This window comes from Ruditapes philippinarum, unplaced genomic scaffold, assembly GCF_026571515.1.
Source record: "Ruditapes philippinarum isolate M1 unplaced genomic scaffold, ASM2657151v2 ctg106_1_1_1_1, whole genome shotgun sequence".
NCBI lineage: Eukaryota > Metazoa > Mollusca > Bivalvia > Venerida > Veneridae > Ruditapes > Ruditapes philippinarum.
The window spans coordinates 213,354-240,590 of NW_026860622.1; the positions used below are offsets into that span (position 1 = coordinate 213,354).

The 27,237-nt window shown below is 32.7% G+C and overlaps 2 protein-coding genes across 5 annotated transcripts in view; both read left to right on the forward strand.

Moving 5' to 3' along the window:
* The first annotated feature begins 19,162 nt into the window (after positions 1-19,162).
* Positions 19,163-20,284, forward strand: LOC132712817 (uncharacterized protein K02A2.6-like). The gene has a single exon (XM_060695253.1). It carries the CDS (start codon positions 19,163-19,165, stop codon positions 20,282-20,284), a length of 1,122 nt encoding a protein of 373 aa, XP_060551236.1.
* Positions 20,285-21,790: 1,506 nt separating this feature from the next.
* LOC132712810 (speedy protein 1-B-like) overlaps positions 21,791-27,237 on the forward strand; it is a 96,781-nt gene continuing 91,334 nt past the window's right edge. The window contains exon 1 of one of the 4 annotated variants that reach the window (XM_060695245.1): positions 21,791-21,951. Coding sequence is in view for 1 of the 4 variants with exons in the window: in XM_060695244.1 (XP_060551227.1) it covers positions 21,964-21,977 (14 nt within the window). In the remaining 3 variants the exon portion in view is untranslated. Of the gene's footprint in view, positions 22,016-27,237 lie in introns of all 4 variants that reach the window. The other 3 variants (XM_060695244.1, XM_060695247.1, XM_060695246.1) reach the window with 3 other exon arrangements.

Here is a 27,237-nt window from a genome sequence, read left to right on the forward strand (position 1 = left end):
CTATTGGCTACTGTGAAATGTGAATCCGAGGTAACTAAGGTACTATTTTCATTGCTCTCTGGTAAGTAATAGAAAGAGCATGATGCATCAAAACACAACGCTATCTGATTTGTTTGAGTATAAGTCAGATTGCAGAGGGTTTCTTTTGTATCTAGTCAAACATAAAAACATGTTCAATGTTGTCATAATATGAAACCCCAGAAAAACGTAACCAATGAACGAGCATCTGAATATGACATTTCTGTCACTTTCCCACAATAAGTAAACCCCAGCAAAAATGAACCAATCAATGAGCATGCTCTGGAGTGTGGGTGACTAATTCCTGCACTTCAGTTAACGATATGTGCATGTATACGATTTTCAACAGAAAGGTCCCCAAACTAGGATACAAGTTGTTTAAATATGAAAAGAAAGTACATAATCAAAAAGGTATTCAACAAAAAACAAGTGTTGGCATGAACAACATAACATCACAATATGGAATTGGCCTTAAAGTTACATTAAATAAATTTCATAAAAACAGAAATAGCGACATTTCATTAATAAATTGGGTTTCATATCGACTCCAGATCTTATTTTGGTGTCCAGACAACCAAAATGAGTTTTATAAGCATAAAAAATGGACAACCTCATTGTGGCGAAATCGGAAGTACAATATCTGTTTGCATGATAAACTCCGCCTTCAAATCATCCGTACATCAATATTAAATCAACAAACATGACTATATGTAGCAGTCCTAATTTAACGGTATATTTCCGCACTGTAACGGATGTTTTTATACAAATTCAATCTTTTTTATGAGATGATTACTTTTTACTGAACCTCAGGCCTAGTGCACCGTGAAGTTAAACGGTTAAAATGTGTTTTCACAAGAAAATCTCATATTTGTTGTGTTCCGGATAGCAGTTATAACACTGTGACGTAGCGTATACACAAGCTGATTATAATCTTCATTTGCATGTTAAAATTCGTATACGCACTTTAGTGTTACCGTGGGGTTTTCCGTTTAAAATCCTTATTTATGAACAATATTTGATGAGATTTACAACAATACTGTTAAAAAGGTTAATGGAACTGTAGAATGCTTGGTTTTTTAGGCTGACGGCAAAAATATTTTTACATATTTATTTAATGTAACTTTAAGATTAAAATCGCTTTAAACACTTCAAAATTCTACAGTTATTATAATTTGTATGTTTATCACATGCGTTTTAAAAAACACACACATACTATAGAAAAATAAATTGTGAAAACAACAGATTCAGAAAAGAATTGGACAGTGTAATATTCATTTTGTAAAAATTTACTTAGGGTTATGCACTGCTAAATTTTAGCGCCAATAAAAAACAAGTGCCAACGAATGTAGGACAAAACCCCACACCTCAAAATTTTATAGAGTGGACAAAACCCCACCACTTAATTTTATAGAGTGGACAAAACCCCAACACTAAATTTTACAGAATGGACAAAACCCCACCACTTCAGTATTATACTATAGAGTGGACAAAACCCCACCAGAAACAGACGATCTCAAGTATCAATGTGGTGAACTTTCTTGTAAACGTGTTAAAAAATAAACAATTGTGCGTCAGCAGAAATTCGGATAGCAGTTATAACACTGTGACGTAGCGCATACACAAGCTGATTATAATTTTCATTTGCATGTTAAAATTCGTATACGAACTTTTGTGTTACCGCGGGTTTTCCGTTTAAAATCCTTATTTATGAACAATATTTGATGAGATTTACAACAATACTGTTAAAAAGGTTAATGGAACTGTAGAATGCTTGGTTTTTTAGGCTGACAGCAAAAATATTTTTACATATTTATTTAATGTAACTTTAAGATTAAAATCGCTTTAAACACTTCAAAATTCTACAGTTATTATAATTTGTATGTTTATCACACGCGTTTAAAAAAACACACACACACTATAGAAAAATAAATTGTGAAAACAACAGATTCAGAAAAGAATTGGACAGTGTAATATTCATTTTGTAAAAATTTACTTAGGGTTATGCACTGCTAAATTTTAGCGCCAATAAAAAACAAGTGCCAACGAATGTAGGACAAAACCCCACACCACTTAATTTTATAGAGTGGACAAAACCCCACCACTAAATTTTACAGAATGGACAAAACCCCACCACTTCAGTATTATAGAGTGGACAAAACCCCACCAGAAACAGACGATCTCAAGTATCAATGTGGTGAACTTTGTTGTAAACGTGTTAAAAAATAAACAATTGTGCGTCAGCAGAAACTCAAAAGAATGTGTGAACAACTCATCAACAAGGAGAAGACCCGAGTTTCTATCGGCCACTGTATCCGCTTAAACTGGCTATCGGCCACTGTATCCGCTTAAAATAATTACAATGAAGTACAAGAAAAGCATTAATGCAAAGCATCAAAGGGCGTCCAAGCAAGAAATGCAGCAATTGAATTGTATATTTTTGTAATAATCTATTTTGTTACATGAATAATGCATTAATATTAGCACGTTACTTGGAGATTTTCTTTTACATTTTGAAAATTATAAAATACATATATAATATTATATTACAGTTGTTATTTTTTATGGTCATAAATGTAATATCGTGATTAATAATAGCAACGGATATACATGTATACAATCATTTATAATCCATTTGTGTAACGCCTGATCAACACCACACTTGTGTATTGTCCCTTATTATGTTATCGCTATTAGCGAAGACCCCTTCTTAAGATATCTGTTCACACTTAGTAAAAATATGACACTGGTTATATTACCATGTTGATCATGTTGAGCATAATTGTTTTATTATACAATAATTGTAAGATCTATTTCAATATTATTTTTTTACATATTTTATGAATATTGTTTTCTTTTTTGTGTGTTTATGTGCCATTTTAATACTGATTTTTTACGTATACTATTTTTTATTGTAACCAAACTAAGTGACAAACATTCATTTTTGAAAAAGAAACTTATTTGTCTGTAACGATATCAAACATCTACTCCAAAACCGGGAGAGACCGGACAATAAACGTGTGATACTATTCGCCGGTCTCTAGTAAATCCCGGTCAAAATAGACCGGGAGAGACCGGGAATTACCGATAGGAGACCGGCGAATAGTACATTCCTCTATATATAGATTTTCAGACTAAGGTTTTCGGATACATGTACAAGTAAAATGGTTTCCTGCGGGGAACATTTTTAATGATATAAAGATATTTCATTTAACTATTTTCAACATTGTTTGGGGGGGGGGATAAATAAACGTTTGTATCAGGAATATAGTTGACAATGATCGATCAATATAGAAGAAGGTCTTTGGAAATTGATGACCGGAGAAGGTCGAACATAAAACAATTATTTCTTTTTAAGAAAATGATTAAATATGCCTACCATTTTATGAATAATTACGAGCCAAAAAAAAATAATAAAGTAAACACACAAATTTTCGCAGAAAATATCTCTTTTTATTATGGCAGATGCCACTACAAATATTTTAATTTTGTAGATTTTCAGTATAAACAATTTATTGTTAGTAACATTTTGAGATACATATTAAAGAAACATTGATAATTTTCAAACACATCATTCAAGTTTTTCCACCTTAAACGGTAACATAATTATAGAAAATTAAAAATATCACGTAATAGTTTTTTGTTCTTAATTAGGTGTAATTCTGACTTATTCCCTAGAGGATTATCCGTAACGTACCGGCAAACGGTATTTAGCCAGGTTTTCGAAAAGGTCAATTAACCAATCATGTACGGATTACAGATCACATGCTCCTCCATGTACCGAAAACAGGTCACGTGCTCCTCCATGCCTCAAAAGTTAAACGCGTACCAATACCCTGCGGTCTCCAGACCGCAGGGAACAACAATAACACACCATGTACTACAAAATGATTAATAAAATCCCGAAGAGCGAGATTAATTGACGGAAAAGATTATTTCATTTGAATATATTTGCATTGCGAAATTCTCCAGTTCGCTATTCATTGTACATATCTTAAATAATCAAACACCCTCATACCAATCGGAATGATCGGCTATTATAACCGACTAAAAAGCCCGAGAAGTTGCTGCCGCCCTTTCACAAAATCTGATTTCATTCCATAAGAGGCGCCGCGCTTCGGCGCGGACGCCAACAATGAAGGAAAATAGACTCAACTGAATAAACTAGAAATGTGCTATACAAAATCAGTGTAGCAATACCACGTGACCTGAACGTCATTTTCGGCATCATTTCCAAGACAAATATTGCTCGATTCGAAAAGGAAAATAGCCGTAAGTATTTTATTTCTGCACCGATTTCTTTGGGATATGCACCATTCTTCGGAGAAAAATATAAGCTTGCCATAGAATAGTGTTTTTCCTTCAGTATATGAGCCGTTTTATCAAACACTTTGTATAACCTTGAAAGTTGCTTGTATACGAGCGGACTTCAGTTGCAAGCTATTTCGTTTTCTTGTATTATCTGACCTACGCCATGATTTAAAAGTCAAGATTACATCAACCGGGAGTACGGAAGGCAAAATCCTACTTAAATATGTTTATATTGCAATTATTTATGGCGTAAATCTGAACTTTTTCTTCAATTGACAATTATGGCAAAAATTTGGACTACAGTTTAAAGCAGTTTTTAGAATTGGTTACAAATGCGAAGAAACATGAATTCCGTTCTCTTTATATAATAACGACTATTCTTATAGAAAAGTCTGTTTTTTGGAAACAAATTATGCCTTGCCATTGTAATAACTCAGGCAGCGTCGTTAGATCATGTTCTTTTATCGATGGCGTCAAATGGTAAAACAATGAAAACAATAAATGGTGGGATGGACTCTCTCACTAATATTCTTAAACATACTGTTGCAAAAAATATATAGTTTGTTCCATTTGCTTGTTTTAATTTTGCGTCATTTGTTGCTTTCCTAGGAATGACCTAACAGAATTATGTGTGCCCGGTATCCCAACCTTTTGGCTTTTTAAGGACGTTTTCGGGAGTTTTCATATACAGGGAATATCAAAACTGTTCCATAGAGTATCTTTAAACTTGTCACGTGGTTAGAATATGATAACAAAAACTTTTTAAGCGGAAAATAGGGTCCTCAATAATGAAATCGTACACATAAAATGCCAAAGATTTTAAAAGATATTAATTAGTGAAATAATTTAAATACGCCAACATGTATAACTTTAATATGTATGCCATCAGTTCCAAGTCGAACAATTCAGACTATAGTTTATAGCAGTTTTCAGAATTGGTAAAATAAATAAATAAATACTTTTATTTCCTCCAATATTGAAGAGCATAACATATTTTCAGAGGTGAACATAGACATATGTATACATAAACAAGTATAAAACATATTAACAAAATAGTATATCCAATTTAGCATCGTTCATATAGTAAGAAGAAATGCATTAGAAATATTTTACATTAACTACATAAATTATATCAGGTGTAGAAAACAAATATAACAAAATAAATCTTAACTTACAATTTGTCTCATGAGGTGTTATTTTATCTTAACATATTAACTAGTATACTTATCAAGGATCGTATATAGCTGAAGAGGTAAGTATCAAATGTACAAACAGTTATCAAGGTATCATATATTGCTCAGGAGGTAAGTATCAAATGTACAGACAAATATTAACTATTATGCTGTACAGACAAATATAAACTAGTATACTTATTAAGGTATCATATATAGCTCAAGAGGTAAGTATCAAATATATACAGACAAACATTAACTAGTATACTAACCAAGGTATCATATATATCTCAAGAGGTAAGTATCAAATGTACAGACAAAAATTAACTAGTATAGTTATCAAGGTATCATATATAGCTCAAGAGGTAAGTATCAAATGTAAAGACAAATATTAACTAGTATACTGTACAGACAAATATTAACTAGTATACTTATCAAGGTATCATATATTGCTCAAGAGGTAAGTATCAAATATACAGACAAACATTAACTAGTATACTTATCAAGGTATCATATATAGCTCAAGAGGTAAGTATCAAATGTACAGACAAGTCTGTACACACAAATATTGACTAGTATAGTTATCAAGGTATCATATTTAGCTCAAGAGGTAAGTATCAAATGTACAAACAAATATTAGAGAAAAAAGAAAGTCACTGTATCAGATATACAGGTTGTGTTGTGTGGATTGCAATATAGTTTGAATGTAATAGTTGAATTTTTATAATAGTTAACATGTATATATTTAATCAAATATTATAAGAAGGTATATATCCGTGTGCTTGTGATAAACATCATTATCCCAGCAAACACAAGACGTCATACTGACATCAGATTTAAGTCAGGTTCTGACGTCAGATGACGGTCGGGAAAACGGTTGGATTTGAAAGTTTTTTTTTGACGTAATAATCTGACGTCAGGTAGACGTCAGAATCTAACCATTATCTAACCTTTTTCTGACATAAATCTGACCATTATCTAACCATTTTCCGACCTCAATCTGACCATTTTCCGACCTAAATTAGAATATGATAACAGAAACATTTTAAGCGGAAAATAGGGTCCTCAATAATAAAATCGTACACATAAAATGACAAAGATTTTAAAAGATATTAATTAGTGAAATTATTTAAATACGCCAATATGTATAACTTTAATATGTATGCCATCAGTTCCAAGTCGAACAATTCAGACTATAGTTTATAGCAGTTTAGAATTGGTTGCATATGTGAAGCAACATGCCTTTCGTTCTCTTTCTATAATTACATGTATTTCTTTTTAAGAAAATGATTTAATAGGCCTACCATTTTATGAATAATTCCGAGCAAAAAAAAAGTAAACACACAAGTTTACGCAGAAAATTTCTCTATTTATTATGACATATGCCACTACGAATATTAAAATTTGAGATATTCAAGTTTTTCCACCTTTAAGGATAAAATAATTATAGAAAATGAGAAATATCACGTAATCGTTTTTTGTTCTTAATTAGGTGTAATTCTGACTAATTCCCTAGAGGTAAATCCGTAACGTACCGGCAAATGGTATTAAGCCAGGTTTTCGAATAGGTCAATTAACCAATCATATACGGTTTACAGATCACATGCTCCTCCATGTACCGAAAACAGGTCACGTGCTCCTCCATGCCTCAAAAGTAAAACGCGTACCAATACCCTGCGGTCTTCAGACGGCAGGGAATAAAAGAAACTAACTTTTGCGTCTTGAAAAACAATTGAAACGGAACAATTTCGTTTATAATTTATTACGGTTTAAACCGATAAATCAAGGTGGGGGGGGGGGGGGAAATCCCGGGATCGCCTACAGAAAAGCCGGGATCGTATTAAACATATAGTAATCCCGGGAATTGACCACCAGTTCTCGGTGTCGATTATCTCATGCATTTCGTCAACGATATGCTTGTTGACAATTTTAATAATGTTTTTTTTTATTGTTGATGGCTATGATATATTTTTTGTATTTGAATGATTTTCGGTACTGTAAACATGTCTCTTGGTTGGTTATTTCATATGTTTAATAATGAAAACGTTTAATTAATAACAGCCGTACTACAAATACTACGATTTGTACGGAAATAAAGTTTAGATTATTATTATTATTATTATTATTATTATTAATGTTATTATTGTTGTTATTATTATTATTATTATTATTCTTATTATTATTATTATTATTATTATTATTATTATTATTATTATTATTATTATTATGTTTTTGTAGAGCTTTTTGAATAAGTTTGATTTGTAGTAGTTATGAAAAAAGAATTTGCTAACGTATTTTTTCACACATGAGAGAGTTAATTGACCTCAGAATGTCACACATCGATCTAAAATGTAGTGGCAGTGGAAGTCGCTGTGTATTGGTTATCAAGTGACTGTTGGTGTGTCCATCATCAACATCATGATAAAAGTTTAATATACATGTATACATATATTCTTAAATGTATGTACCAAACTTTTATCATAATATGATAATATGTAATAAGAAAAAGTAAATATAAGTTGTCAATCAATTCATTTATTGATATTTACATCGATATGACTGTATTTTCATAAATCATAAATGCAGGTATCCTTGGTAAATTATCGATTTGATAATTAACCCCTACTTTTTTTACAGATGTGTAATGTTATGTCAGTGTTCTTAAAGAAATTATGAAGTAGACTTGTGTATCTTTTTTCTGACGGAGTTGTTTTTGATTTTTTCGAGATATTGACGCAAATGACACGTGCCCTTTTATAATATTCGAGTAGAGACACCTGTCTGATGAACCAAAGTGTGATTGCTACGTAAAGTAAGATTAAGCCGGGGTTTTTTAAATTTTATTTAAATACATTTTGTTTGATTCGTCACGGAAAAAGATAACCTTTTATATAAATCTTTTGATTTTCCTACTTAGATATAAATCTTTTTTAATTTTTTAGTGATTTCCACTTGTCAAACAGAATCAGATTTGTAATGTTCAAATCATTTTACTCCTATCAATAAATTAGTATATTGTACCAAAGACATAGATAACATGTTATTGTACCTTTAAAAAATCACAACAAACGAATTATCATTTTCTCTATTAAATCATTACGATACTTGTACAATATTATAGATAACATAGATAGCATGTTATCTATGTCTCTGATTGTACCTTTAAAAAATCACAACAAACGAATTATCATTTTCTCTATTAAATCATTACGATACTTGTACAATATTATAGATAACATAGATAGCATGTTATCTATGTCTCTGATTGTACCTTTAAAAAATCACAACAAACGAATTATCATTTTCTCTATTAAATCATTACGATACTTGAACAATATAATTAGAATATCTTTGGGTTTGATCTACCATATCACATTTAGAAAAGCCGGGATTGTATTAGATATATAGAGATCCCGGGATTTGACCACTGCCATGTCACATTCAGAAAAGCCGGGATCGTATTTAACAAAGAGAGATGCCGGGAATTGACCGTCTGCCAAATTACATTCAGAAAAGCCGGGATCGTATTAGATAATTATATAGAGATCCCGGGATTTGACCACTGCCATGTCACATTCAGAAAAGCCGGGATCGTATTTAACAAAGAGAGATACCGGGAATTGACTGTCTGCCATATCACATTTAGAAAAGCCGGGATTGTATTAGATATATAGAGATCCAAGCTGGATCAAATTAATAAAAGCCGGGATCGTTTTAGACAAGCAGTGTCTATCATCACCATCATCATCGTCGTCATCACCATTATCGTCATCACTAATAAATCAAGTTATTATAATATAGGGGAAATTATTATTGAGTGGCATGCGGCATAGTTTAATAGCGAAGTTCTAACAGTCATAGCATTTTTTGTAATAAAATGCTAATTTACATAGTTCATTTCTATAATTACTTTGCACCAATGCAATAAATGTGTACATACTTGGGTTAACAAAATAATATCTTTTAATATAAAGGTTACGAATATTTGTATAACATCTGCATATAAGATCAAAATGAAATTCGTCTTCTAAGTCTCTTAAAGCAGCACGCCTCCAGATTATTTTCAAAAAAAAATTGAAAATGTTGATGAATGTTTTATATTGTGAAATAACCAAAAGGAAGCCATTTATACATTATCAATGGCATTTACAAGCCATGTAAATTACCAAAAAGTGGTCAAAATATGTAATAGATAAACCATTGCTGCGTTGACGATTTCTGGGTTTGCGTAAATTATACCATAATCACGTGACCTTTCTTATGCCTTAACCTCACGAGACGAAGTCGAGTGAGGTTGCATAAGAAAGGTCACGTGATTATGGTATAATTTACGCAAACCCAGAAATCGTCAACGCACCAATGGTGTATCTGTTTTAACCTATAGCTCCGCCCAGAAACACTTACTCCTTCGATCTTCAAAACTGAAAATTATACCATAGTCTGGGTATGGTATAATTTACGGTTATTGGAAATTATACTTGGAAGAATTTTACATAAGAAGCGCTGAAGAGCTATAGGTTAAGCATAAATAGACCATACTGCGGGTAGTAACGCAGTAGAAATATAGTTGTACATTAAAAAAAAATCAGTCATTAACTGCACACAACATGTAAATTATTACTTGAATCTTGAACCATTTTATGTTTCCTAAAGTCGTAGTACATATTTCTCAAGTTTGGTTTTATCGAAATATTTTGACTCATCTGGAGGCATGCAGCTTTAAAGAACAACATTGGCAGTAGCGTTCATTTCTATTGTTTAATGTATTGTATGTATTCTGTTTCTAGCATGTCTGCCAGTTTGTAGTCTTAGGTTGTGTGCAAAAGTTCGTAATCTAGTTACGAATCGTCTTAAATGTTCAGGCAATATATCTAAATAACTTTCGTTACAAAACTTCACATATACACTGTTGTACAGCGTCCACCGGATATAGCCCCTCAAAACTCCGAAAATGAAAGTAAAATGTTTACGTCGAGTTCACCCAAGGTAATCTTGCTAGACTCTGTACACAAGGAAAGACTGTTTTTCGCAAATTTTGATGAAAGCAGCCCGAGTTGATGGATGACCACTCAAATATAAGTAAAAGAATGTCTATATTGTATATTGAATACGGATTTTGATACAACAAATGCTTCTTGAACCCGATTTACAGGTAAATATCAACATCGTTCGCAAATGTCAACAAAAACGGCACAATTTATCGCCGATTTAACAAAAAGTATTCAATTTGCAGAAAAAAGCAAATACTGCTCTAAACCCGGACATATTTAGCTTCACAAAATTGTTAAGTTTGGAAAAATCGATGGAGTTATGATAATAAGTTGAAACATTACCTTTGGTGAACTCGACGTAAACCTTTTTACTTTCGTTTTCGGAGTTTTGAGGGGCTATATCCGGTGGACGCTGTACAACAGTGATATACAGACATGTAAATAAACACATGTTTCAGTATGACAATTCATTTTAAAGCTGCATGCCTCCAGATAAACCAAAATATTTAAAGAAAACCAAACTCGCGAAAAATGTACCAAGATTTTAAGAAAAGTAAAAAAAAGATAGAAGTTTCATGTAATAATTTACATAATATACGCGATTTATGCCTGATTTTGTCGTATTTATAACGTTAATATACGTACCTGTTATAACCATACATATTGATTGTATTTCATTATGCGGTATAGAAATCTTACAAAGAACCAGGGATGTATATTATATATAAACGTTCCTGAAAAATCGAAAACCATGTGGCAATGACTTTTTTTTCATGTACGTTGTGTATTAAGATTCACAATAGACCAAAATAAGATTATTGTTAATATTACAAATCTATTCTTATAAAATAATAATAATAAATTATTATATATGATTATGACAATAATTAACAAGGAAGAACATGTACCGTGGTAATAGTAAAACATAAAAGTATTATACAAGTAAAATAACTTTGCCTAGTACATACAGTTTCACAATTTTAATTAAAAATGCACGTGGTTATTCTGTGCTTCGTAATTAATTTCTAAATATATATTATATACGTATAATTGAGTCAAAGAGATTTTGCAAATGTGATTAACAGTAATATGTAAATTAATATAATCTTTACTGTCACAGAAATTATTTCATTAATACAAAGATTTGTATCTGTAAGCGACGCTGGGCCAATCATTAGAGTGCATATGTTGTAATTACAAGTAAGCGACACAGGGCCGTGATATCATAAATCAACAGGGTGCATAACATTACATCAGATAACGTCACTCGTGCCAGTTATTTAATTATGATCCGACTTTAGCTTAATGATCATCCTAGGGGCTTTATGATATTGGCCATGTCTCACTGATTTGATCCCAAAGAATGACTTCCAGCTGGTATTAATAAACACAGTTGTAACAGAAATAAGTATTTTTCTGTGTACGTGTGTCACCTTGTTTATAAATACGCTAAATGAAGAAAAATATTATCTTTACATTATCTAATAAGCAGAATATGAAAAATATAAAAATGTTAAGTTGAAAATATCACAATATAATTCATTGTACCTTTCATAAAATATCATGTGCAGTGCATTAAACTGGCGTGATGTATAATTTTATGATAATGCCTTTTTCTCAATACATTCGCTTTGTGACACAATATTTTGATGTTGCAAGACTCAAACTTGTTTTTATTGGCAAAAGCATTTTACGGTGTCAAGTTATTTGGTCTTTCTTTTAAAATTGCCTTTTAAGGACTGTGTTTCACACCGTGTTTACTGATATCGTGTGTAAAGATAATATATCTTACATGTGTGCACTAAAATATGTTTATTTTACATTCAGAAAGAGAAATTATCAGTATTATAAAATATCAATTTTAAGTATAATTAATCTTTAATGCAATAGCTATTAAATTTGAATTGTCATTATATTTTTCATTTACCATGATCTTGCACATATAAATTTTTATCAATTAAGTTATGTAACGTGAATTACTATTTTCAATGTAATACGAACCGCAGCCAGAAAAGCCGGGATCCTATTAAAACATATAGGGATCCCGGGAATTGACCAGTCCAAGAAGATATTTTTCAGATAAGCCGGGGTCGTATATTAAAACATATAGGGATCCCGGGAATTGACCAGTCCAATAATATATTTTTCAGAAAAGCCGGGATCGTATTAAACATATAGGGATCCCGGGAATTGACCAGTCCAAGAAGATATTTTACAGATAAGCCGGGATCGTATTAAAACACAGGGATCCCGGGTATTAACCAGTTCAAGAATATAGTTTTCAGAAAAACCGGGATCGTATTAGACGTACAGATAAAGAGTAAATTATCATTCGGTCTATTGGCCATAGTCGGAAGTGTCACTAAACACCTTTAATACACCAATGTTAATTAACACTAGGGACGATACGTTTTGGGTCCTGTGCTGGACATATTGTTTAAGGAAAATGAGGTCCGCTACAGTTCTTTTTCATTTTATATTAAAAAATGACAATTAATTTGTTTTTCTTTTAAAAATATTCATTTTAGACATTCATATCTGCTTATAAGTGAAACATGTTATTTTTATACGATCCATGGAACTTGATTACTTGTTAAACATCTGTAATATATACCTTATGTTTTACATTTGTATTCTTTTTTTTTTTCTTCAACGTGAAAGCCTTCTGGTATAGTATTTATCATTAGAAAAGCAACAAGACATTTGTTAATTTGCAGATAAATCAGCATTTTTTTATAAAGTATTTTACACGCTTTTTACGTAAAATAAGCATGCCAATTAAGTCGAACTTGTATTTACAATAATGTATAAATACTCAACCATAATGGTCACGAAAAATAGTTGATTTTCCTTATTAGATATAAGAGATCCCGGAAAATCGCATTAAGAAAAGCCGGGATCGTATAAGATATATATATCCCGGGAAATTGACCATTACCATCTTGCTTTCAGAAAAGCCGGAATCTATTAAACAGTACAGAGATCCCGAGAATTGACCACCTGTCATACACATCAATAGTTATTTTTTTTGTTATCAATTATGTTAAGTATATCTTCTGATCTTTTCTAAAAATGATATTTAAATACATGAACATAAAATTAAGCCAAATATTGTATTAACAAAAACTTTGATTTTTCCAATCATACTATAATTTCATGTATTGTGATTTCCGCATTTTAAGTTTGTTAATAAATAACTCGAAATATATTTAAATCTTAAGTTAAATTCATTTACTGTTCATTACATACAATTAAAGAAATAAATAGTTAACATTTAATCGCCTCTCATTACGACAATTTAATCAACACAAATATAGTTTATGAGTTTTCCCTATATATCTGATACGATCCCGGATCCCGGGCGTCCCGGATCCCGGGAAAATAGAAATCCTACCGGGATTACCGATTTCCGTAATATTACTTCGTCTGATTCCGCCGATGACGGAATCGCCCGAATTGTCACGATTGCAATCGGAACTACATCGGCTATTATCATTAATCCGAAGAGTGACGGAAAAGGCCGAAAAGTTGCGATTGGCACGATTGCAGCTGGTTTCCCGTTCAATCATGCACCAACAGATGTAAGCAGGAAACCACCTAACCGGAACAAGTTTTCCAAATGAAATGGCTTGCAGCCACGTTTCCCGTTCAATCATGCACCAACAGATGTAAGCAGGAAACCACCTAACCGGAACAAGTTTTCCAAATGAAATGGCATAGCCAATAATACTATGACTGTAGTGTTGTTAGTATTTAGAGATAAGCTCCGCCTACATGATTAAATATGCACACTCTGAGAACTCTCTCTCAGAGCCCTCTTTGATAGACACTTTACATTATACACGCAATATAGCAAGACCTCTGTTAATACTTCTGTAAATAAATATTAGAATAGTTTATTATATTGAGTTTTTCAATACAGTACAATGGCGACGAGGATTAAAAAGAAATAAATGGAATTTATGTAATAAAAAAAATATTTTACAAGAATTAAATGAAGTGAACGCTGGATAATTTACACCTGTTGGATTTAAAGTTTAAGACACTTTATCTGGATTTTATTTTGGCAACCTATGTCCTTATCAATAACACTGATACAGTGACAATATGGCTCAAGGATTACCAGTTTTTCCAGCATTTAGTGTAAATGAATCAGGCGTTGACACAAGATGGAGGAAATGGTCAGGTCGATTCGAAAACTTAATGATTGGCATGGACATTAAAGACAAAAAACGTCAGAGAGCCTTAATTATTGCTACACTATGCAGGGGAAGAAGTAAATGACATCTTCGACGTACTGCAGAATACAGGGCAGGCCTCGACACTAACTATTTTAGCAGGTGGTACGCCGGACCACTAGATTTGAAAGTTAGGTGGTCCTTCCAGAAGTCAGGTGGTCAGTTATCATTATTATATTTTTTTACTGCAAGTGTAGAAAAAAATGTTTAAACTTTATGACAAAGATGTATTATTACATAATCTTTAAAGAAAACAGATATTTTTAGATATATATTTTTCCTCTAATCAGAAAAGGGAGAGCAAGTCAGTGGGTATTTTATCGTAGAGTTATTTGTTTATTTGTTTTTATCTCAGTCAAAAATACACAACAGAGCTTTTATTTATGTTAACTTTTATATTAAAGTGATTTCTCTCTCAACTCAAGTTAGGGAATAATGAAGCCATTTGTGTCTGTTATTTTCTTACTGTTATTCAAATATTCATTGCTGATACGCGGTACGTCTTATAATCATGATAATAACATAGCATCTTTTACAGATTAACATTTTTAATGGAACTAATAAATTATCTTATTTTTGTCTTTGAAAACAATGAAATATCTAAATTATTTAAATAATGACAACGTTATTATTTACTATAACTTATCTTATTTTTCTCACAGATTTATAATACAGAATTTTACCTCCCTGTTGCTTGTTGGTTGATATTCATTTTTGACATTGGGTATTTTTAACCTTTTAAAATAATTTTAACTCTAGAAGAAACAGATCTCTTATCGTTAAACAGTTAAAATAAAGATAAATAGCATAGAATTACTAGATGTATTTTTTTCCAGTTCCTTTCGTTTGCTCACGGATTTAAATTACAATGTCAATTAAAGTCCGTGGTTTGCTGCCGTTATTCAAGTATCTGAAATTTAAGTTTATCCGATATCATATAATTACCATCATCGGATACTCACGGTTTATTAACATGTAACATAACATAAATGTTAACGGTTCCGTCGTGGGTATCCGACGATGCATAATTACTAGCACCATTTGAATGAATTTTGTACCTAAATTTATATCACAAACTCTTAACTCTTTTAACTTGCATAAACAAAATTTTAGCGACTTAAAATGAAAGTTATTGATGACTTAAAAGAACTTCTTTAACTATCAGAGATTAATGAACCATATATATGTACATCGGACATAGATTTTAAACAAAATTATATAGATCTAACATGTTTTTGACCAAATCGCCATTCTCCCAAATGAGCCTTGCATCAACCAGAAAATTCAAGTGGTCCGACGGACCAGTGGGTTTTAAAATTAGGTGGTCCTTGCCAAAATCAAGTGGTCTCGGACCAACGGACCACCGCTAATGTCGAGGCCTGCAGGGGATGACTACGAAACAGCAAAAATAAAGCTAACAGAGTACTTTGCCCCCAAGAAAAACACAGAATTTGAGATATATAAATTTAGACAGGCAAAGCAGGAATCTAATGAGAACATTGATAGTTTCCACACACGTTTAAGACACTTAAGTATAAACTGTGAATTTTCGGAAACAGACAAAGAAATTAAGTCACAAATCATTCAAGGCTGCACCTCAACTCGACTGCGTCGCAAAGCACTACGCGATGACCTGACATTAGACAGTCTCATCAAAGAAGCAAGGACACTAGAACTATCAGATCAACAAGCATCTGAAATTGAAGGTCAAGCAAAATATGACGTCGTTAATGCTATGAAATCACGACAAAGGAAAAATCAAAAAGCGCAAAAAGAAACACGCAGACACATCATTAAGGAATCAATATGCAGATACTGTGGATATGAATATCCTCACAAATCAGGAAAATGCCCAGCCAGTGGAAAAACATGTACATTTTGCTCTAAGAAAAATCATTTTGAAGCAGTATGATTGTCAAAGAAACGGGACAATAATTTCACATACAAACTTAATGATAGCTCACAAAGTAAAAGTGATAAGAACAAAAGAAGCGATGATGAAAACGAAATATATGGACTATCTGTCAATTCCATGCAATTACAAAGACCAAGGCTGAAAGTGCATATCAACAGCTGTAAAATTAAAGCATTAATTGATACAGGATCATCAATAAATGTAATTGACGAAAACACGTACTCAAGGCTTCAAAATAAAGTTCATCTTAAGGTAGTACACCCCTAATGCACTGTCTCCACTTTGAAGAGTATTCAAATAGGCTAAAATCACTGTAAAGTGTATTGAAACTGAGGGGGCGTGGGTTCAAACCCCAGAAGGGGCAATTTTTTTTCTTTCTTTTTTTTCTTTTTAACATTTTTTATTAATCTCTCAGACCCCCTATGGAAGAAAAAAGTATTTTATTTTAATTATATAATTATTGTAGGTATTTATTTACTAAATAATGCCAAATTTAATAGCAAATATGATACCAGATATTTTCAAAGTTTAATAAAATAAAAACTAAATGGTAAAAGTATTTTATATTTTGCAAGACCAACCAATATACATTAAAGAAAATTTAGGCAAACTTTGAAAATAGCCCCTCATTTTGGAAAATTTTAGGGATATTTTAAATAAGGCTTTTTACATAGGGAAATGGTCAAATTAGTGTTAAAAGTGGGTGGGGTAGGGTTACATTTTATACATATTAAAAACATTTCGTTTAAAAACAATCATTTTGCTTGTTTAATTTGTTACCTATATGTCATTGTTTATTTCTTAACAATGAGCAAAAGGAAAACATTTTTCATAATGATGATATTGTAGATTATTTAGAGTTTCCTCATTTCTGAAAAAATCCCTTCTAATGGCAAAGTTTTAGTTCATAAAAATGTCCATAACTCATAAACCACACGGTAAATTTTGTTTAAATTTTGCATACAGGTGACATTTAAGGCATATAACTGTCCTATGTTGTCAAATTTACAATTCCTTATAGTGCCCATTAGGGGTGTACTACCTTAAGAGAGCACACACCAAAGTCTATGCATATGGTGCTAGTAAAGTTACCTTATTAGGCAAGTTCCAAGCACAAATTGAATCTAAAAACAAAATAACAACAGCTCCAGTATATGTGACAAAGGGCACCAGCGGTAATCTTCTCTCTTATCAGACATCTGTTGACCTCAATATCATTCCAGAAATAAACACAGTCACAGACAGCAAGGTCGATGAACTCTGCAAAAAGTACCAAACCGTGTTCACAGGCATGGGGAAAATGAAAGCAACAAAAGTCAAACTATATGTGGATAAAAATGTTCAACCTGTTACGCAACCACATAGACGAATACCTTTCCACTTAAGAAAACAAGTTGAAAATGAGCTCCAGAGGCTTGAGGACCTAGATATCATTGAAAAAGTTGAGGGTCCCACAGACTGGGTATCACCCATTGTAGTAGCTCCAAAGCCAAAAACCAACCAAATAAGGATATGTGTCGACATGAGGCTACCGAATCAAGCCATAAAGCGCACAAGACATATTATTCCAACAATTGATGACATGATTGTGGACTTAAGTGGTGCCAAAGTTTTCTCTAAACTCGATTTAAATCATGGATATCACCAATTAGAACTGTCAGAGGAATCACGCAACATTACAACATTTACAACACATGTTGGATTAAGACGATATAAACGCCTCAGTTTCGGAATCAATAGTGCAGCAGAAATATTCCAAAATGCTTTAAGTACGGCTCTAGAAGGTCTGAACGGCGTGAGAAACATTTCCGATGATGTCGTTATATGGGCTGGCGACCAAGCAGAACATGACAGAAGACTTGAGGCAGTGTTAAAGCGACTTGAGCAGAAAAACTTAACTTTGAATAAAAGCAAATGTGAGTTTAATAAGCAAAAACTTGAATTCTTTGGGTACATTTTCAGTAAAGATGGAATGTCAGCAGACCCTAAGAAAATTGACACAATTAAAAAGACACAGCCTCCAAAAACAGTTTCAGAAGTCGGAAGTTTCCTAGCAATGACAAATTACGTGTCACGCTTTATCCCAAATTACAGCACTATAGCAGAGCCAATACGTCGTCTGATAAAGAAAAACGCAAAATGGGCATGGCAAATTGAACAAGACGAAGCATTCAACAAACTGAAATCTATTTTGAGTAGTGATACAGTCATGACATAATAGTACTTTGATCCTAATAAGGAAACACAAATAATCACAGATGCATCTTCAGTCGGAGTAGCTTCAATTATGCTCCAAGAAGGTAAAGTTGTGTGTTATGCAAGCAGATCACTGACAGATGTTGAACGAAGCTCTTACAGTCAACAAGAGAAAAAAACTTAGCATTAGTTTGGTCATTAGAACATTGGCACATATACTTATTTGGACATAAATTCACAGTCATAACTGATGCAAAATTCCTTGAGAATATCTACAATAATCCTAAATCAAAACTTGGATCTGCAAAACTGGAACGTTGGAGAATGCGCCTGTTATCATATGACTTCAGGATCGTGCACAAACCTGGAGAGTCAAACATGTCAGATTATCTAAGCAGACATCCAGACACAGGACAAGGCAGCAAATCAAGCATAGCTGAAGAATATGTAAGTTTTCTTGCATATCATGATGTACCTGTTGCAATGAACATGAATGAAATTATTCAGGCAACTTCTACGGACAATGACCTCCAAATGGCCATTAAATCCATAAAGACGGGTTGTAGGAGCAACACCAATAAAAATAAAGTATTCGATACGTTCTCTCGCTGTAAGAATGAATTATCGGTAGTCAATCTCAAGGGAGGTGAAATCTTACTGCATGAATCAAGAATTGTTATTCCTAGGCAGTTGCAAGATAAAGCGATATCATTAGCTCATGAAGGTCATCAGGGAATTGTTAAAACCAAACAACTTCTAAGAGAGAAAGTGTACTTCCCAGGCATGGATCAACAAGTTGAAAATATGTGCAAAAGCTGCATCCCGTGCTTAGCAGCAACAATTTCAAAACAGCATGAACCTTTAAACATGAGTGATATGCCGAAATACCCATTTCAAATGATTAGTTTGGATTTCTGTGGCCCATTTCCAGATGGAAAATATCTGCTTGTACTAATTGACGAATATTCACGTTTTCCGTTCGTAGAAGTCTTAAATTCCATAACAGGAAATACAGTTATCCCTGTGCTGGACAAAATTTTCTCAGAAACTGGAATACCTGAAATTCTCAAGTCAGATAACGGCAGTCCTATGAACTCTCATCTATTTAAAAGTTTTGCAAAACACATGGGCTTCAAACATAGGAAAATAACTCCGTTATGGCCGCAAGCAAACGCTGAATGTGAGCGATTCATGAAAACCATAGGCAAGTCAATTCGAGCTTCTCATGTGCACCATACAAACTGGAAACAAGACATGTATGCATTTTTAAGAAATTACAGATCTACACCACATGGGACAACGGCCGAAACTCCTGCACAATTGTTCTACGGAAGGCCTATTAACATAAAAATTCCCATGGTTCAAAAACAAAAGAAATATAAAAAGGACATAAAAGCCAGAGAAAATGACAGAAAATCAAAACAAAAAAATGAAAGAATACGCTGATAAACGTAGAAACGCTCGAAAAACTGAAGTTAAAATAGGTGACAGTGTGTTAGTAAAGCAAACCAAACAAAACAAACTCACAACTCCATATGACCCTAAACCGTATGAAGTAACCAGGAAAAAAGGATCAATGATAACGGCAGAGCGAGAAGACAAACAAATCACTAGAAATTCATCACATTTTAAACGTGTCGGCAACTCTCAGACCCAAAATCTAAATGGAAATGCTCCTTTGAATAGCGAGGGTGAACACAACAATACAGAACCAATTTACAACAAAACCAGCATAGAATCACAATCAGATGAAAACACAATGCTCGAAACTTTACCTACATCAAATGAATATACTTCTTTGCGAAGATCTGAAAGGCACAGAAAACCACCTGACTATTTAAAAGATTATATATGTAAATAGTGTTAAACAGTGGCATAATAATCCACTAAAAGTTAACTAAATGAGTGAAAACCACCTGCATATATTTGACTATATTGTGTAAACAGTGTTAAACAGTGGCATAATAATCCACTAAATGTTAGCTAAAAGTTAAAGGAATATTCATTCATACAAATGGGTTAGATTATTTAAACTGTCGGCGTGTAAAAACATTCTAAATAGGGATTTTATATAACTGCTAATAATCATACAATTCTTAACTATGTGCTTAAATCTCCAGAGGAAAATGGAATAAAAGTATAAATGAAACATTGATACTTAAACTAATTGTGTACCATTTAGATTCTATCTTCAATCTTTATTCTAATTTGTTTTATTTCATGCTGATAAAACCTGTTTGTATTCTGTAAACATTGAAAATTTACTCAACACAGTTTAGACATTAAGTTAATTTATTGGACTACGGACAGTCGGTAACTTTCTAGACTTATTGCCTCTAGAACATAAACTGAGATTAAATGTGATAGCAATCAAGAGACTATCATTACTGGATATAAAATAATCATTAACTTGTAGTGGCAGCGCCAGCGTGAAATAAACACCTGTGAATCAGTGGATATCTGAAACAATAACATTACTGTCAGACAAATAATTAATGTCTTTCATTAGGACTGACCAGTGAACTTTAAACCTAAGCAAGGCGGAGATGTAGTGTTGTTAGTATTTAGAGATTAGCTCCGCCTACATGATTAAATATGCACACTCTGAGAACTCTCTCTCAGAGCCCTCTTTGATAGACACTTTACATTATACATGCAATATAGCAAGACCTCTGTTAATACTTCTGTAAATAAATATTAGAATAGTTTATCATATTGAGTTTTTCAATACAGTACAATGACCACAGCAGATTTCGTACAGAAAACGGCACAAAATTTAGTGTTCGTATAGATACAGTACCCGTATTATTCATTCGTAACAACTCGGCAATCTCCGTCAAGTTCGAATTCTTGAAGTCGCCCGAGGTGTTCCGATTGCGTATTATTTAGACTGGTCCCCTGCACACTTCTAAAACCATAATAGGACAGGGAACCAAATTACGTATTTAGACTAATCGCAACCTCTTGGCCCTTTATGTCAATCGCAAAGCAGACGACAGGGATTATGTATATTGTAGTTTATCACTTTTCGCGAGATCACACATAACATTTAACAATTATATAGAGCCCAAGCAACAAAACAAACAACGACAAAATATCGATACTGCAGTACAGTATGACAAAATATGAGCGTATTACAGTAACGTAGATTTAGGCCTCACTGAGTAATCTATCTGAGTATATCCACATACTGCCAGTTTTCAATCACAACCACTTTTCAATCATCCCTCGAAATTTTTTATTTTTGACCTTATTTGTCATGTAACCAAACTGTAAGCACATCTTGTATTCACCTTGACTAAATTTATCAGCAGCAATGTCAATTATGGCGATAAAAAAGAAAATGCTAGCATTTTAGTTCAAAATATGTAAAATGTGTGTTTCCACTAATCCTTTATTTACCCAGTAAAAAATCGCAATAATTTTCTAAAAATAATTGATTTACAGACTCAGTTTTTTGTCAGTCTGCAGAAATGGATATTAAGTTGGACAACTGTTTCAATATCATGAAGTCATTATGTTTGCTACACTTCAAAAGCTGTAATTTTAATATGTACATATATTACCATACAGTTCTTAATTGGAAGGTAATACATCAGTAAAGTAACAGTCACTTAACCAAGGAAAAACATTCTCTGTGATAACTTTTCAGTAAGGAGTCACTAGAATGGGGTCACATTCACGAATTCGAAAACCTAGCTAAACGCTGTTTTCCGGTACTTTCTGTACATAGCTCTGGGGAATTCACCTAATGGAGTGTAATAGCGAACTCGGATGTTTTCAGCCTTTTTAAAATTAAATTGAAATAAAACAGTTATTTCTTTATTAGAAAATAATTAAATATCATTGTATGAATAATTCCATACAAAAAATAAAGTAAATACACAAGTTTACGCAGAAAATAACCTTATTTATTATGGGATGTTCCGCTACGTCTTTGAATTTTATTGATTTTCATTATAAATTATTTTTTTTAATTTTGAATAATATGCAATAGATATTAAAGGAATATTGATACTTTTCAAAAACATCATTTTTTTTACCTTAAACGGTTAAATAATGATAGAAAAATAGAAATATCACATAACTGTGTTATTTACTTCATTTGGTGTAATTCCCCAGAGCTTAAACGGTAACGTACCGGAAAACGGTGTTTAGCTAGGTTTTCGAAAAGGTCAATAGACCCTAAGATCCTAAAAATTTCACAAGAACATGCTTTTTCTGTCATGCAAATTGAAATGTACATCCATACCCCAATTGTGACAGCTTTACCACTGCAAATAGATATATCTAGATTGAAAAATGGCATTATAATTAGGTTAAAATTGTTTATTACCATTTATCTGAAGTTGAGTTTGTCAAAATTTCTCCAAAATACAGAACTAATTATATTTTAACATTGTATGACAATTTTTATGTGGTACAGTTTATATTTTGTTAACTGATTGAAAAGTGGTTGTGAAATTTTGAAGAACTGGAAAATGGTTAGTAATGATTTGTCCTCGATTCATAGTAATAATTGAAGTGAAATTTTAAAAAGTTGGTGCATTTATTAGCTGAAATGATAATATTCGCAGAATTGAAAGAGAATTTATTTTATATATAATTTCACTGTCAGTTATTGTTGAAAAATCTGTTAGCTGATCGGAAAGAGGCAGTACTGGGATACTCGGTTCCTATGATATCAAGGGTTCTATGATATCAAGGTATTTAAATTTTCTGTGACTGCTAGTAAAAGCAACACACGATGATGCTAATATTTGTAAAACTTGCACACTAGATTCATTTTCATCTGCCAATAAATTTAATTTGGTGAATAATGAATGTATTTGTGGCAAGAAAACTATTTTATAAAATCTTCATATTTGACTACCATTTTCCTTAATGGTTTTTACACAGTCAATTAAAATATGTTATAAACACATATACTGACATATAGTCTGTTCATAAAGTTTTAATTTTATAGCAAGTTAACTGATGGAAGTTTTTCACAACTTAACCTGAAAGTTTTGACCCATCAATCCTTCCATACTTGCTTTTTTGGGGGATTACCTTGATACCGTAGTAACCTCCTCTGAAATGACCCAAAATGGCAGGCATTGAAAATATTCTAAATAATGTCATTTTTATTGGTTCTTTTGAAATAATTTTTTGAGAAACAGTTCTGGAAAAGGTTCATTTATAAGATGGAAGAAAAATCTCATTCATTTATGATATTTATATTTAAATATTTTCCGATAAATGTTAAGTACCTTGATATCATAGAACCCCGGGCTACTGTACAGTGGGTGGACCAACGCTCGGCGTAAAAATACTATATTTGATTTGACAAATTCAACGCTCGGCGTAAAAATACTATATTTGATTTGACAAATTCAAATCATCGTCAATCATTTTCAAGACCGATGGCGATGATATTGTTTTAAATAGCCATTCAACCATTGTGTAAAATTCGCTAATCACATAATGATGTGCATGGTTGGAGCTATACTGGTTGGAGAGATAACTCCGACATTAAATCACATATTTTTTGCAATATCTTAATTATCTTCAGGACTGTATAATCACCTTAACAAAGTTCAGTTCAAGGGCTTTACATTACACTGCAAAAATTATATGTATGAAAATGGAAACTGGTATTTCTTTAAGGTCCTGAATGAGGTATACAAAACATTTTCTTTGTACCACACACACTGCGGTATACCGTACCCCGTATATTGCTCGATATTATGAGGACTTTCATCCCATTTCGCGACTTTGAACGGGGAACAAGGGTAAGTTCAGCAATGATATTTAGTCATTTTGAATTGGTTTGATATAAATTTTACAAAAAACAAATACTTCGATAATTTCTCTAGTTACTGAAAACCCATCAATGTTGAGAATTAGCTTTGAAATGTAATTAGGAGGGAAAATTCGTCTTTTTGCTCACGTAATAAATGAACTCGGATCAATAAAATTTGATGTTTTTGTACATATACTTCCTTAAAAGAAAAACTTGAATCGAGTGAAATGTGATAATGATGATAATGTTGATGTTGTAAATGTTCAATCAACAATAGAATCTCAGATGATAGCGCATTTTGCCACATGCCAGTGTACCGAGTATTGCGTTTGAGTTGCTTGCCGGTGTTACGAGTATTACTTTTCAGTGAAAGGAGTATTGGTTTAATATTAATATCCAGTAAATGCGAGAAGTAAACACACAGTATTTATCACATTTATTCTTAAATATGTCTTATTGTGTATACTTATTGACACTATATGGCAGAATATGCAGAGTTTGGGGGTACTTTACTGGAAACATTTGCGAATAATCAATACGCAGTGAGATTTTCATTCCTGCTCATGAAAAAATCAAAGGGCTGCAGCTCTATGGTATTTTCTGATTTTTGCAATCTAAATCATACTGACTATCTGTATGTACTTTCCTGTATAAGTTTATTTTTGTGCCCCCACGTTAGTGGCGGGCATTTAGATTTACCCTTGTCCGTCCGTCCGTCCGTCCGTCTGTCTGTCCGTCCGCACTCACAGGAGAGTAATTATGTGGCTAGAGGGACAATAGGTTCTCTTTGATGTCATTCATTCCGTAATGCTTTTATGTGGCTATTTTCTTTTGCGTGGCTAAAAAGAACAATAGAGAGAACAATAGAGTAGCCACATAATTACTGTCCTGTGAGAACGTCCGTCCGTCCTTCCTTCCGTCCGTCCGTCCGTCCGTTCACTTTTGTGTCGCACATAACTCAAAAAATATTTGACCTAGAGTCATGAAACTTTACAGGAATGTTGATCAGCATGTGTAGTTGTGCACCTGGGTATTTTCGTCTGGATATTTTTAGTATTTTCAGAGTTATTGCCCTTGACTTAGTAAAATTTTGCAATTTTCAACTTGTGTCGCATGTAACTCAAAAAGTATTTGACCTAGAGTCATGAAACTTTACAGGAATGTTGATCAGCATGTGTTGTTGTGCACCTGGGTATTTTCGTCTGGATATTTTTAGTATTTTCAGAGTCATTGCCCTTGACTTAGTAAAATTTTGCAATTTTCAACTTGTGTCGCATGTAACTCTAAAAGTATTTGACCTAGAGTCATGAAACTTTACAGGAATGTTGATCAGCATGTGTAGTTGTGCACCTGGGTATTTTCGTCTGGATATTTTTAGTATTTTCAGAGTTATTGCCCTTGACTTAGTAAAATTTTGCAATTTTCAACATGTGTCGCACGTAACTCAAAAAGTATTTGACCTATCTAGAGTCATGTAACTTTACAGGAATATTGATCAGCATGTGCAGTTATGCACCAGGTATTTTCTTCTGGATTTATTTACTATTTTTAGAGTTATTGCCCTTCACTTAGAAAATTTTTGCAATTTTCAACTTGTGTCGCAAGTTACTCAAAAAGGATTTGACATAGTCATTAAACCTTATGGGTAGGTTGCTCAGCATATTTAGATTTGCACCTGGGGTTTCGCTTGTGAATTTATCCAGTATTTGTAGAGTTATTTCCCTTGACAGAACAGTGGCGCGGTGGGGGCACCCGTGTCCTATGGACACATTTCTAGTTATATACTATAATTCATCTTAGTATACGCAGCGACAGCGTTTTGATTTTCTTCTATAACAGTTTGAGATTGATACATATGGAATTTTGCATGAAAAAAAAAATAGAATTGCCTCGACTAGGATTTGAACCATATGCCTCTCACACCCTCAACGAGACCGCTTACCTCTGCACCGCGGCGAAGTTATACATATGTACCTTGAATAAAAACGAATACATTATGTTATTCTAAATTTAGAATTTCCATTTCGTGTTTGTAATCCTTATTAATTTCGAGGTATTTTGTTCACGATAAACCTGTTGTTTAACACAGATGAAAATAATTTAGCGAAAATCTTCTCGCCAAAACAGTCCGACATGTATATATTCCACTACTCGACAGCCAGATTTATTTGTGTACTACGCTCTGGAGTATTCGGTAATCGACATAGCTAAAAATAGCATTTTCATTGATTAAAATGATATTCATGATAATCCGAAGCTTTACGGAAATAGCCGAACATTTTTCATTGGGTAAAAAAGATATTCATCCGCGAAATTTGTGATTGTAACCTCATATTTCTGTTGACTAATCTAAACTTTTAATGCACTGTAATTCGTTAAATGCCTACATTAAAAAGTATTCTTTCTTTTTAATTGCTGGTTTTTAAGCAGTTTTGAGTGAGAACTACTTTGCGTTGTTAGGACTGTGAGGAAATTTTGTGTTAGACCGTGGATGTTAGCTATGTATTTACTGATCTTACGATCAGAAAATACAAAAAACTCAGTCGAATGAAGTCAGCAACTTTCTCTGTTTACAAAGTTGTTGTTGCTATCGAAGGATCAACTTTTTCAGAAT

Bases quoted from the DNA above. Each gene is read 5' to 3' on its own strand.
- LOC132712817 (XM_060695253.1), top strand. From the start codon at position 19,163: ATGCGCCTGTTATCATATGACTTCAGGATCGTGCACAAACCTGGAGAG.